This window comes from Gracilinanus agilis, chromosome 2 (genome assembly GCF_016433145.1).
Source record: "Gracilinanus agilis isolate LMUSP501 chromosome 2, AgileGrace, whole genome shotgun sequence".
Lineage (NCBI taxonomy): Eukaryota > Metazoa > Chordata > Mammalia > Didelphimorphia > Didelphidae > Gracilinanus > Gracilinanus agilis.
This window is the reverse complement of record NC_058131.1, coordinates 9,429,230-9,443,671: the sequence shown is the minus strand read 5'-3', so window position 1 is coordinate 9,443,671 and position 14,442 is coordinate 9,429,230. Positions and strand designations below refer to the sequence as shown.

General features: G+C 48.9%; 1 protein-coding gene across 1 annotated transcript in view; it reads left to right on the top strand.

Moving 5' to 3' along the window:
* The window catches only part of DGUOK (deoxyguanosine kinase), a 41,640-nt gene extending 27,398 nt beyond the window's left edge, over positions 1 to 14,242 (top strand). Inside the window, exons 4-7 of the mRNA XM_044663011.1 lie at positions 5,602 to 5,749; positions 8,842 to 8,957; positions 11,226 to 11,325; positions 12,802 to 14,242. Of these exons, the coding sequence (XP_044518946.1) occupies positions 5,602 to 5,749; positions 8,842 to 8,957; positions 11,226 to 11,325; positions 12,802 to 12,831 (394 nt within the window). The 3' untranslated portion in view covers positions 12,832 to 14,242. The remainder of the gene's footprint in view (positions 1 to 5,601; positions 5,750 to 8,841; positions 8,958 to 11,225; positions 11,326 to 12,801) is intronic.
* Positions 14,243 to 14,442: the final 200 nt, after the last annotated feature.

The following is a 14,442-nucleotide window of genomic DNA, read 5'->3' as shown; positions in this document are numbered from 1 at the left end:
CACACACACACACACACACACACACACACACACACACACAATGAGTGGTCCCAGCTCTGATCTTGTCCTCTTACCATCCCTCCTACCTCCCCCTCCATCAGGATCCCAAGTGCTGCCACTCCCCACCCGTGGCTCCTTCTCTCCACCCCTCCTGTACAGACTTGTGCACAAACCACCTTTGTACAGGCCTCCAGGATGGCTTTTCTGGGACTTAAGATGTACAGAAAAGTAGCCGGGCTCCTCCTTTTAGCTTTCTTCATGTCTCCTTGTCAGAAATGTTTATTTAATGACCGTCCATGACTCTGGGCTGTACCCATTTTCCTATGACACTGAGGGACCCCGAAGGGAGAATTCCCTTTGGAGGCATAGAATATGCATTTCAATCTAGCATGTGAGTAAATCCTTAGGCCAGTCACTCTGGGACTCAGTTTCCTTATTTGCAAAATAAGGAAGTTGGATTCGATGACCTCTAAAATGTCTTTCCCTCTGGATATCTGATAGGCTGAGGTTAAGTGACTTGCCCAGGGTCACACCTCACCTCTAGGAAGTATCTGAGGCTGGATTGCCCCAGAGCTCTCCCAAGATACTGAACTTTGAAGGAGCCTTTCCCACTTTTGTTCCTTTTTCCAAAGGCCTGCCTTCATTCACTGTCAGTAGAAGTCTTGCCTCCAGCTCCCCTAAATGCCTTAAGTCAAGTCACTGAGTCAGCAAGCACTTATTAAGCACCCACTATTGCCAGGGTCCAGGCACTGCACTGTACATTGGGATGACAAAGAAATGTTTCTTTAGGGAAAAAAATCCAAACAGTTCCTGTTCTCAGGGCTTACAAAAAGGCTTTTTTTTTTTTTTTAACCCTTAATTTCTGTGTATTGGCTCCTAGGTGGAAGAGTGGTAAGGGTGGGCAATGGGGGTCAAGTGACTTGCCCAGGGTCACACAGCTGGGAAGTGTCTGAGACTGGATTTGAACCTAGGCCCTCCTGTCTCTAGGCCTGACTCTCCATCCACTGAGCTACCCAGCTGACCCCAAAAAGGCTTCTTGCAGAAGGTGGGGTTTAAATTGGAACCCAGAAAAGCCGAGAAGTGGACCCAAGGAGGGAGAGCATTCCAGCCAATGAGAACGCAGCAGGGTATGAGGCCAGGGTCACTGTATTGTTTTGCAGGGCACCTAAGGTGTCAGAAAACTACAGGAAGGGACCAGGTAGGAAAGAGCTTTGAATGCCAGTGTTCTGAAGAGAATAGGGAGCCACTGGAGTTTGTTGAGGGAGGCAGGGCATGGTCAGTGCTTTAGAAATGTTGACAACTGAGTGGAAAATGGGCTAGGGAGAACCCCCGGCAGACTACTGCAGTAATCCAGGCTGTGTGTGGTAGGGATGAGGACCTGCACCAGTGTGGTGGCACCTCAGAGGAGACAAGGCCTTCACCTAGCATCTCCAGCTTGAGACATAGCAGGCTTCGATGAAAAGAATGCTGTCTTGGCAGCCAGGAAAAGCTGGGTCTGAACCCTGTTTCAGACACTAAATTGCTTTGGGACCCTTGTCACCTGATCTTCCTTGCCTCAGTTTCTAAATCTGTACTTAGCCCCCTTGACTTCTCTTTAAGATCTAACCTCATGGCTCTCCCTGTGGGGCTGTTCTCTGTCTACACAGCTGACTGCTCATTCTTAAATGGGGGGGGGGGGGCCTCCAGGCTCTCCCTCCAGCTCTCATCTCTTTGCTCTTGAAGTTATTGGTCCCATCCCCCCATCATGGCTTCGGTAGTACACAAATGGCTCCCCAAGTCTGTGTCTTCTCTCTCGGAATCTCCCCAGAACTCTGGTCCTGTTTTCTTCTCTGCCTCCTGGCTCTAGCCATCTGGACACCCCTCTGGTACATCCCACCTCAGCATGGCAAATCCTCAGCTCTTCATCAGTTGCTCTATGGAGTGGAGGGGGGGGGGGCAGCTAGATGACTTCAGTGGAGGCCTAGAGAAGAGAGGTCCTAGTTTCCAATCTGGCCTCAGACACTTCCTAGGTGTGTGACCTTGTGCCAGTCACTTGACCCCAATTGCCTAGCCTTTAACTATCTTCTGCCTTGGAACTGATACTTAAAATCAGTTCCCAGATGGAAGGTAGGAGTTGTTTTTTAATTGCTCGATGGATCCATTCACCACCTCTGTGACTTCCTAAAACAAAATATTGTGCATCCCCCCACCTTAACCATTCTACCCCTCTAAGGTTGTCTTTGATCTAATCTGTATCTGTCTCCCGCCTGTTTCTCTCTCCCTCTAGAATGTGAGTTTCTCCAGGGCAGAGACTTGCTTTGTATCCCCAACTTAGCAGTGTGATTAGCATATAGTATGTTTAATTAAAAAAAAAAATTGAGGAAAACAAGGCAAAGTGACTTGCTTAGGGTCACATGACTAGTAAACAGATGGGGGATCAATACTTTTTTTTTAAACCCTTACCTTCCTTCTTAGAATCAATACTGTGTATTGGTTCTAAGGGAGAAGAGCTGTAAGGGTTGGGCAATGGGGTTTAAGTGACTTTTCTCACAGCTAGGGAGTGTCTGAGGTCAAATTTGAACCCAGAACCTCCCATCTCTAGGCCTGGCTCTCCATCCACAGAGTCACTTAGCTTTGCTATGTCATCCTCACCTATTAAAACAGAGGTTCCTTAAAGGCAAGGGGACCCTTGCTTTGTTTTTATATTTGTGGGCCCCGTGCAAAAACAAACACATGGAAAACATTAAGCACCTAATAATGCTTTTTCGTTCAGACATAGGCAGCTCCCCCTGCACATGGCAAACTTCTCTGATTCTGTTGATGGCTTCAATATCTTCAAAGCCGGTGAGGCTTAATACTGTTCTCCCCTTTCTTCCCATCCCTAGCCATTTGCCACATTCTCTCCATTATATCTGGGTAAAATCACTTGCAGCTGACTCCTGGTTTCTGCTTCCTCCGCAGCCATCTTGGTTTAAGCTCTTCTCTGCCCTTAGCTAATAGCCTTCTAATTGGCCTCCTTGCTTCCAGGCTGTCCTCTCATCCTTCCATGTTCACACCTGAGTCCCCAGCCTAATTAAGTCACTCCCCATTGCTTAATGGCCTAGAGGACACGCGCCTGAGCCTGCCACTCAAGGCCCTCCCTAGCGCCCTCCAACGGACTTTTCCGGGCTTTCATAGAATCTATTTTCCGACTGGCCTCCATCTAGTCTCTTGTCTTTGTCTGCAATTCCCCTGAGCCTGGAATGGAATTCCCTTCCTTCCACCCCCCCCCCCTTCCATTCATTGACATTTTCCCCTTCCTTCAGAGCCAGGCTGTGTGGGGCTGCCACCCCCTCCCCCCCCAATCTTTTGGTTTTTGTTCTTTTCTTTTTGTATCTGTGGATTTGTTATAGGAAAATGTGGGTGGCTTTATTTGGTATTTTTATCCATTTCTGCCCAAGTTTTCTAAGCTATAGGATGGACCCGAGCTTCTCCCTCCCAGCTAGACATGTGTTATCATGCAAGCATATTTCCATATTGTTCTTTTTTGTAGGTGAATAATCTTATAAAACACAAATAAACCACTGAAAAATCGGCTGCTCCCCTCTGCATTGCCACTCCCCCAGTCCTTTCTCTGGAGGCCCCCAGTATTCTTAGTTCTAAGGCCCTGGGGATGGGCCTGGGTCCTAGCCTGGCTGTTAGTAGCTAAGTCTCTCGCAGTTGATTATTCCACCTGATAGCTGTCACTGTATACAACGTTCTCCAGGTTCTGCTTATTTCACTCTGCATCAGTCCAGGGAGTTCTTTCTGAAATCATTCCTGACAGCACTGTAGTATTCCAGGATGGGATTTTTTAAAAAGTAAATTGAATTGGGGGGGGGAGGGGTGAAGGGGAAAGTAAAAACAAGAATCATGTCACCATGGAAGATTTAAAAAAAATATTCAAATCTAAAAAAAAAAAGAAGGAAATTTGATTTAAAGTAGTTCTAGCCACCCTGTCCTGCTCATTTGGGGTGGGAGAAAGGAAGGGCCCCTTCTGACCTTGCTTGGGCTGCTCTCCTCTGGGGGGTTTCATTGTTTCAAGGAAGCTCTCAATTGCCTGGAGGCTTCGGTGCTGTCCCCTCCCTCCCCCGCTGGGAGCATCCCAGTTCCCTGCTCCAGCTCCCGGAGCCGGGCTCTCTTGCCCTTTGTGTGGCTTCCTCTTCTGATTACACTGTGAGCTGCTTTATTTCTAGTGAAATCTGGGATTTCAAAGGAACAATCCACTTTTTTTTTTTAAGCATTTCTGTGCTACACCCCGGGGCTACCCAGACAAAAGGGGAAAGCCTGCCCTCCCGAGCTTGCATTCCTCCTTTTAGGCGAGACTACAGACATGTGCACCAAATCCTTACACATTTATTTCGAGGTGGGGGTGGGGCCCAGCCACTAGCCAGGAAGCAGGAAAGGTTTCAGGTAGGGTTTATACTTGAGGCAGGCAATAAAAATATCTTCACACTGTGTGCTGTGTGCTGAAGACACAAGGGGAAGAGACCACCGGCAAACCCCCATGTCCAAATGAGCCCCAGACAGGATAAATGGGAAGGAGCCACCCGAGGGAAGGCACTGGCATTAAGGGCTTCCTGGAGGAGGTGGGATTTTAGCTGGGACCCGAGAGAAGCCAGGATTTAGAGATGGGGGTGGGGAGCATCCCAGGCACAGCCAGAGAGAATGCTGGGAGTTGAAAGATTGAAGGGGAGCAGCTGGGTGGCTCTGTGGATTGAAAGTCAGGCCTAGAGATGGGAGGTCCTCTGGGTTCAAATCCAGCCTCAGACACTTCCCAGCTGGGTGACCCTGAGCAAGTCACTTGACCTCCATTACCTACTCTTACCACTCTTCCACCTGGGAGCCAATACACAGAAGTTAAGGGTTTAAGGAAAAAAAAAAAAAAAGAAAGATCGGAGGGTCTTGTGACAGGAACAGCAAGCAGGCTGGTGCCTCTGGCAAAGAGTATGTGAAGGCATATAAGGTGTAAGTTTCTATATAAAGGGTTTTGAACCCTTTGCCAAACTATATAAATAGGAGTTTTTATTCTTCTTCTTAAGGCATCAAGGTGGGCCCATGAAGATCTGAATTCAAAAGTGAGCTCAGACCCTTCCTCGCTGTGTGGCCCTGGGCAGGGCATTCGACCTCTATCTGCCTAAGTGCCTCATCTGTAAAATGGGGACCACTGAGGGAGGAAATGGCCGAGGATCCCAGGATCTTCCCTAGAAAACTCCTTGGAGAGTCCCTAGCAGTCAGGCATGACCTCCCTGGCATGATTATTGCATATCTCTCACCCCTGGGCCCAGAGCCTTGAATGTCAGGTGCTGCCCCAGTGTTTGCTCATTGGAATTGGCCTTTATCCCTCAGGCTTTAGGCGCTGCTTAACCTAGGGCCGAAGAAGCCTAGTCTAGCCGGGGACCCTGCTTAAGGAGTTGGGGGGCTCTGCTGAATGAGGACACCCATAATAACAACAGCCCTTTTAGCTAGGTCTGGGGGGGGGACCCTTACACAAAGGGGAGGGGGTGGGGCGGAGGCTCCTATTAGCCTGCCTTCTGCCCCCTGCTGGGTTTGGCTGCCCGGCCTTCTCATCCCCCCCTTCCCCCTCCCCCGTGTCCCACCCAGGTACATCTTTGCCAAGAACCTCTTTGAAAATCGCTTCCTGAACGACGTGGAGTGGGCCCTCTATCAGAACTGGCATTCCTTCCTTCTCCAGGAGTTTACCAGCCACACGATCTTAGACGGCTTCATCTACCTTCAGGCTTCTCCGCAGGTACCCCAGAATTCTCGAGGCCTGCCTGGAGAGGGAGGAGGAAAGGGGACCTGAGCTCTGGGAGGGAGAGGGAGGGACCTGGAGTCTGGAGTCCCTGAATCCAAATCTAGCTTGGCTTGGTTGTGTGACCTTGGACCAGTCACTCTCCGAGGCTATTTCTTTACCTATAAAATGAGACAGTTGGACTAGATGGCCTTCTAGAGTATGTGCTCAAGTAAACAAAACACTGACACCCCCCCTCCCCCATACCTGATTCTCCATTTCCTGAAACCAAAGCCTCTCCCTAGCCAAGCCCTCTGGAGGAGGTGCTGAGTCTTAGTGTTGGGGGGAGGGGGGGAACTCTGGCCTTCCTTGGAGAAATTGAAACCTGGATTTCCCTTTTTGGCTCCTGGCACTGTAGGGCCTGTACCTGATTGCCTCAACTTCCCTTTGCAGCCTTAGGGGATGAGACTGGCCTGCTAGGTGGGAGGGGGAGAGTAGATGTTCTTTCCTGCCTCCTTTAAATGTTCTCTTCCTTGCCTTTGTGATGCTGCCTTCTCAGCCCAAGGAAAGCAGCCCAGGAATAATTGTAGTTCCCCTAAAGCCAGCCGTGGATTAGCAAGTGAAAGCTAGTCAAATAGTAGAATTCCCATCATAATAGCCCATGTTTAGGCTAAATCCCTTTAGAAATAGAGTCACCCCCCCCCCATTTTACAGATAAAGAAACTGAGACTTGGGCCCCACTTTTAGAACCCAGAGATGCTGGCCTAAGACCTTTTATTTATATATATAAAATTTCAGGAGCTCAAAGACTTGGGTTTTCCAATAACCTGTGGCAGGTGATTTAATCTCTCTTAGATTCACTTAATAAAATATGGAGTGGGAAGCAGCCAGGTGCTCCCTAGGCCATTCCTTTTCTGCAAGATGGCCCTCAGGGCCCCCTCTAGCTCTAAATCTGTGCCCCAAACCTAGTTCTTGATCCAGAGCTGGGACTTGGTAAAGGCTTCTTCATTGAGGAAGGGTCCTTCCCTTTTGAAAGTAAACTCCTTGAGATGAGGGATAGTTTCCTTTTAGTCCTTGTATCCTCCGAACCCAGCCCAGTGCCTAGCACACTGTAGGTACTTTGTAAATGCTTGCTGGTGCTTCTGTGCGCACCAAAGTGCCCTTCAAGGTATCTGATCTTAAACTGATTCTGTTCAAAAGCTGGTGGAGAGAATTCTGCTAAACTGGAGCTCAAAGGGGGCAGCTGGGTAGCTGAGTGGATGGAGAGTCAGGCCTGGAGATGGGAGGTCCTGGGTTCAAATTCGACCTCAGAAGCTTCCCAGCTGTGTGACCCTGGGCAAGTCACTTGACCCCCATTGCCCACCCTTACCACTTTTCCACCTAGGAGCCAATACACAGAAAGTTAAGGGTTTAAATGAATGAATGAATGAATGAATGAATGAGTAAGTAAGCTGGAGCTCCAAGGTCCCTTCCCACTCTAAATCTGCAATCCCAGGATGCCCAGCCCAGAGAGACTCTGAGAAGACTGAAAGCCCATAGTGAGGGAGCGTCCTTTTTCCCAGCTCTGTATCAGGGAGTTGGCCCAAGATAGCTCTGCCTTGAAGGCCATTGCAGGCTCATTGGAGGAGTAATGGCTTATCAATCATAATAATAACAGCAAAGCATATTTGCCCATGTTGATTTGCTTATCCTCACAGTCACCCTGTCAGGTAGAAACTATTGTCCCATTTTATTTATTTATTTGTTAACCCTCAACTTCCCTGTTGGAGTCAATACTGTGTATTGGCTCTAAGGCAGAAGAGTGGTAAGGGTGGGCCATGGGGGTCAAGTGACTTGCCCAGGGTCACACAGCTGGGAAGTGTCTGAAACCAGATTTGAACCCAGGACCTCCCGTCTCTAGACCTGGCTCTCCATCCACTGAGCTACCCAGCTGCCCCCTATTATCCCATTTTAAAGATAAAGAAATTGAGGCAGGTGGAAGTGAAGTGATAGCTAGAAAGTATCCTAAGCAAGATCTGATCTCAATCTTCCTGTACCACCAAAGAACAATTAGCGCCCCCCCCCCCACCCCATGAGATTATTTCATTCCGAGGTGGACTCTAGCTCTCATTAATACTGAGCTAGAAACTGGCTCAGAGAAGCAGAGACTTGCCCTGGGGAGCTGGTAGTAAGTGTGGAGGCAGGATTTGGAGCCTAATCCTAATTAGGACGGATCAATTAAGGCTTGTTGATTGCCTAGTGGGGGAGATTTTTGCTGAGCACTGGAGGATACAAAGATAGAAATCAAAGAATCAATCCACCAGCATTTATTTATTTATTGAGTGAGTGTTTGCTAAGTGCTCTGGATACAAAGAAGAGCCCAGAGATTCCCTGCCCTCAAGGAGCTTCCATTCAAATGGGAGAAAGGCTGGGATGGAGCTGCCACACTTCTCCCCTTTTCATAGACTAGAGCTGGTGGGGCCTCGGGGGCCATCCAGATCCACACCCCCATTTTAAGATGAAGAAACTATGGGGGAGGGGCAGCTGGGTGGCTCAGTAGATGGAGAGTCAGGCCTAAAGACAGGAGGTCCTGGGTTCAAATGCGGCCTCAGACACTTCCCAGCTGGGTGACCCTGGGCAAGTCATTTGACCCCCATGGCCCACCCTTACCACTCTTCTGCCTTAGAGCCAATACACAGAAGTTAAGGGCTTCAAAACAAAATAAAACAAAAAAACAATTGCGGAGAGATCTGTGGGGACCTATCCAGGGTCACATGGGTAGCTAGCATCAGAAGCAGACCTTTGGACTCCAGAACCAAAGAGTACAAGTTACAGGGAAGCTTTCATTTCTCCTAAGAAAAAACCTCCTACCAATTCATTCTGCCCAGAAGTGGAATGGGATACTTGGGAAGGTGATGAGCTAACCGCCATTTTGCAGGCTGAATAAACATTTGTTTGGCCGAGGCTGTGGAGGGGATCCTGCCCCTTTCAAGTGGAGATTAGGCAAGACCTCCAAGGGCCATTCGGAGGTCAGTTTGAAGGGCCCCAAATTCACTCCTGGCCCAGAATCACCAAAACCGGGGATGGCAGACAGCTGGGTCCCAGCCTCACTGACTGGAATTATCTTTCAGATATGTCTGAAGAGACTACACCAAAGGGCCAGGGCGGAAGAGAAGGGCCTCGAGCTGGGCTATCTGGAACAGCTCCATGCCCAGCATGAAGACTGGCTTATCCATAAAGTGACCCAGTAAGTCAATGCCGATCTGCCCCACGGATGCCTCACTGAGCCCACAATGCCACTTAGGTCATGGTGGTGTTGCACTAGGGATAGAAGCCCTGCTCTCGGAGTCAGGTACACTTGTGTTTGGTTCCATCCCAGAGATTAAGAGCTGGAAGACACCTCTGAGACCTTTGTATGCCACCTCTAAATTTTATAGCTGAGGAAAATGGCAAGTCAAGTGACTCATGCAGGGTCACATATCTAGTGTCAGAGGTGGCATTTGATTTTTTTAAAAAAATATTTATTTATTTAATGAATTTAGAATATTTTTTGATGGTTACATGATTCGTGCTCTTTCCCTCCCCTTCTTCTTCTCCCCTCCCGTAGCCAATGAGCAATTCCACTGGGTTTTACATGTTTTATTGATCAAGACCCATTTCCATATTATTGATATTTGCATTGGAGTGATCATTTAGAGTCTACATCCCCAACCATATCCCCATCGACCCATGTGATCAAGGAAATGTTTTTCTTCTGCATTTCTGCTCCCACAGTTCTTTCTCTGGATGTGAATAGTGTTCTTTCTCCCAAGTCCCTCAGCATTGTCCTGGGTCATTGCATTGCTGCTAATAGCAGAGTCAGTTACATTCAATCGTGCTACAATGTATCGTCTCTGTGTACAATGTTCTCCTGGCTCTGCTCCTTTCACTCTGCATCACTTCCTGGAGGTCTTTCCAGTTCACATGGAATTCCTCCAGTTTGGTATTCCTTTGAGCACAGTAATATTCCATCCCCACCAGATACCACAATTTATTCAGCTATTCCCCAGTCAAAGGGCATTCTCTCATTTTCTAATTTTTTGCCACCACAAAGAGTCCGGCTATACATATTTTGGTACAACTCTTTTCCCCTATGATCTCTTTGGGGTACAAACCCAGCAGTGGTAAGACTGGATCAAAGGACAGAGTCTTGTATAGCCCTTTGGGCATAGTTCCAAATTGCCCTCCAGAAAGGTTGGATCCATTCACAACTCCACCAGCAATGCATTAGTGTCCCAATTTTGCCACATCCCCTCCAACATTTATGACTTTCCTTTGCCATCATATTAGCCATCCTGCTAGGTGTGAGGTGATACAGAGGTGGCATTTGAACCCAGGACTTCCTCACTTCAGGGAAAGCCATGCTATCTATTAAACCTCTTATCAAAATGTGGCCTCAGACACTTAACTGTGTGACAAGTAAGTCTCTTAACTCTGTTCGTCTCAGTTTCCTCTCTTATAAAATGACCTAGAGAAAGAAAATGGCAAACCGCTCCAGTGTCTTTGCCAGGTGGAATCTCAAAGAATCAGACATGACTAAAGTGACTGAACAGCAACTATAAAAATGCCTCCGTTAGCTGTGTGACCCTGGGCAAGTCACTTGGATTCCCTCCTCCTCAGTTTCCTTATCTATAAAAGGAATGAGTTGGCCTAGATGGCCTCTGAGGTCCCCTCCAGATCTGGATCTATGTCAAAGGACAAGTTAATTTACCTCTCAATGCCTCAATTTCCATAGCTGTAAAATGGAGGCTAATAATAGCACCTACCTCCCAGGATTGCTAAGAAACTCTCCTGAGATGTCTATAAATCCCGGAAAGGATTTTGTAGCCTGGAAGGGCTGCCTGGATGCTGGCTGTTAGGATTCTTGTTGGCTGGTTGGCTGTGGCCCCCCCAGGATCCAGAATAGAGCCCTCCCAGCAATTCCCGACTCATTTTCCTGAACCGAGTGCCTGGAGATACAGGAAGGGAAGGTATTTGGAGGTTTCAGTCCATTCCAGCTGCCGTCCTGCTCGCTTTTCTTCCCTCACCCAAAGTTCTGATCTTGGAATGAGTCAGGGTTGCAAATTTGACCTCCCAAGGTTTTCCTCCAGGCTGGTGGGTCTTGGGAGAGGCCCCCCCACCCAATCCCACTCCCCAGTGACTTTGGGCTTTAGCAGCAATGGCGGGAGGCCCCGAGAGCATCCCCACAACTCTTAAAGAAAAAAAAAAAAGGCATTTCACTGTTGTTTATATAAGAAGTTCTCCTAGTGAAGACCACACACTAAGAGGTGGGCCCCCCTCCCCCCCAGGCCCTCTGGTCCAGCCCCTTCATTTAACAGTTGAAGATAAGCCTCAAGTGATTGCTGAGGGTCACAGGGCTAATAAATGGCAAAGAAGCGGGATTTGAACCTGGGCCTCTGACCCCGAGGCCAGCATCCCCTGGCCCCTCTTCCTGGCCTGGGTTTCATAGCCTCCCCTGTGTGTCTGGTTCCTGCAGGCTCCACTTTGAGCACCTGAAGAAGGCCCCAGTGCTGGTGCTGGACGTCAACGAGGATTTCTCGGAGGTGGCGGCCAAGCAAGAGGAGCTCATGAGAAAGGTCTGCAGGGCCCTAATGCTGTCTTACAGTGAATTTTCCCTTGGTGGTGAGAACACCAGGCTGGTTTAACCCGGCCCTGAGCCTCCTGCTTGGCTGTGTCTGACGGCCAGGAAAGGGGGGAAGGGGGAGCTCTTAGATTACACAGGAAAGCAAATAGCTGGAGATCCAGGCACTGTGTGACCTTGGATGGCTCACTTCTCTAAGTGACCCTCTCTGGGCCTCAGTTTGTTTATCTGTCAAATGGGGGGATTCGACCAGATTACCTTTAAACTTCCTTCCAGGGCTCTTTGGGTCTTCATCTCGAAAAAGGGAGGCCGAAAAGCTTAGAGTCACTTTAGAGAGAGGGCTGAGTTTAGAGTGGAGAATCTGAGGTTCTGCCCACAAGGAGATTGGACTGACTTGCTGATCTCCAAGGCCCAGTCCAGCTCTAAATCTCTAACTCCCCTCTGTCTATGGGAACACTTGGTCCTCACTGATGGGGCTGAAGAAAGCAGAAAATGGGTTTGGGGCTCCCACCCAACAATATCTTCTCAGAAGTGGTCGACAAGGGGGCAGATGGGTGGCTCAGTGAATTGAGAGCCAGGCCCAGAGACAGGAGGTCCTGGGTTCAAATCTGGCCTCAGATACTTCCTAGCTGTGTGACCCTGGGCAAGTCACTTCACCCCCATTGCCTAGCCCTTACTGCTCTTCTGCCTTAGAACCAATACACTGTAGTGATTCTGAGATGGAAGCTAAGAATTAAAAAAGAAAAAGAAGAGGAAGAAGTGGCTGACAAGCAGAGCATTCTCATTCTCATTCGCTTTGTCCATAGAGGCCTCCAGGCCCTCTGGGTCTAGGCAGTCTGGCCTCAGGTGCTCTCTGCTCTCCCCTCCTCCACTTACCTTAGACCATGCCTCTAAATGAATTGTTTTTTCTTCCCCTCAAACCTCTGGCCTCTGGTCTGATTATTCCTGTCCTTCCTGGGCTTTGGGAGCCTTTATTCTGTTCCTAGAGGTGCTCTGGCACTGCCTCAGGTCCTGAATGCTTTGTAACTGGTGATGGTGAGGTGCCACAGCTGCGAAATTTACCCATCATCCCTGTGGCTGGTGATGGTGAACTCAGACTGGCCAGTACTAGTTCACCATCACCAGCCATGGGGATGATGGGTAAGGAAGGTGTCTGTGGCGACGGCCTTTTGGCTCGTGTCAGAACCTGAGCTGGTGCCTCTTAGGGTTTGCCTTCAAGGACTTGCGATCACTTACACACCAATCAGACAACAGTGGCAAAGGACCTACTGCGCGCCAAACGTTCTGCTATGTGCTGAGGCTCTGCTTGAGACTCCAAAGGCAAAAAGAAGCCCACCAGGGAGCCCAGGTTCTCTCCCAAGAGGACTTCGGGGGAGGGATAGTTTTCTCCTAACTAACCCTAACCCTAAATTCTAACCCTAACCCTAACCCTAACCCTATTGATTTGGGTTTCTCTCTTTTTTTCCAACAGGTGCGCAGCTTCATGAAGGATCTGGGATGAAGCCACGGTTTTGCTAGCGGCTTTCCGTGGCTTGGAGAATCGTGGATCTCCGCCGCCCACGCCCCTTTCCCCCTAAGGCTTAGTCAGTTCTCCTGGGCCCACTCTTCACTGCCTCTCGGAGGCCCACTTTCCTCCTCGGTTCAATGAGGGGTTTGGACTTGAGCGGCCTCTGAGGCCCTCCCAGCTCTGAGCTCTGATCTGCCATCTCAGGGGCCTTTTTCACACTTTCTTTCGTTCTAAAGTTTCGTTTAGTCTTTTCTTTAGTTTTCTACAATTTCATTTTATTTTGAAGGCCAAATTCCCTCCCTCTCTGCCCCCCCCACCCCACTGGTTTAGAAGGTTAGGAAAATAAAAGCCATTATAAAGAGGTGCAGGCGGGCAAAACAAGGGCTGCCGTATGCCCAAGCGAGCAGGAGAGGGCAAGAGAGAGAGGCAGAGACAGAGAACGTGCCTCCATCTGCCCTCATCTGCCCTCTTGCGTCCATCAGGTCTCCATGGAGGGCTAGAGAGTGTGTTTGGAATCTCGGTTGGTCACGGTGTCGGGCAGAGTTGCTGAAGAGACTTTTCCGGGAAGGAAGGCCCGGCTTCCCAAATCCTGTCAGCCTGAGAGCGTCGGATGCTCGGAGATCTGCAAAGTGCGTGTCCTGAATAGAGCTCCATCTGACTCTCTCATGCAACGGCAGGGAAAAGCTGTATTGAGATGGTTTCTTTTCTTTTTTTTTTCAAACTTTTTAACCCTTACCTTCCGTCTTAGAATCAGACCTGTGTTCCCCCCCCCCCCCCCCCCAGGGCTCCTGGGGATGTGCTAGGGTTGGGAACCAGGCTGAAGGGAGCAGAACGGAGCCAAGTTCTAGAGCCAAGCTCTAGAGTCTGGGCAGGAACAGAAAAAAATGAAGGGCTTTAGCAGGAAGTCACAAGGGAGGACTCAGGGCTTTGCCACTCCCTGTCCCTGCCCTGCCCCAGTCCTGATGTAACTGCCCACCTCAGGATCCATCCTTCCTTTCCCCCTCCGTGCTGTGATGGGTGGCTTTTTCATGGCACCCAGACTTTTTTACACATGATACTCTCTATCATTATAACACACTTTTACCTATGCAAGAATACAGACGAGCAGATCTGTTATCCTGCGAATGCCAGGGGGTTTGCAATAAAAAGAACTGAGACTCGTTTTCTTAAGGAATCAAGGGCCAAAGAAGGCCTCCAGGGATCCAGGTTCTACCCTTTATAATCTGAGTGCCCTCACCCAATCCCTTCTCTAGCCTCGGTCTCCTTCTCTGTAAAATAAGGGTATTAGAACAGATGACCACTGATGGCCCTTTTGGTTCTAAATTTGTGGCTGCTCTGTATTTCATTCTGATTTTTGTTATTCTGTATTTTTATAAGCACAAATACATCTTGTTTAAATAACCAACTGTAGCAAATATGTCTAACATGTTCCTTTTCTTGCTTTTTCCCTCTTCAAATTATCTTACATGAGAGGTAGCATAAATAGAGTGTTTGCCTTGGATCCAGGAGGACCTGGGTTCAAAGCCTGCCTCCAGTGTCACCCTTAGGCCCAAAGGCAAGTCACTTAATCTGGCTGAATAACTCTCTTATATAATATTATATTTT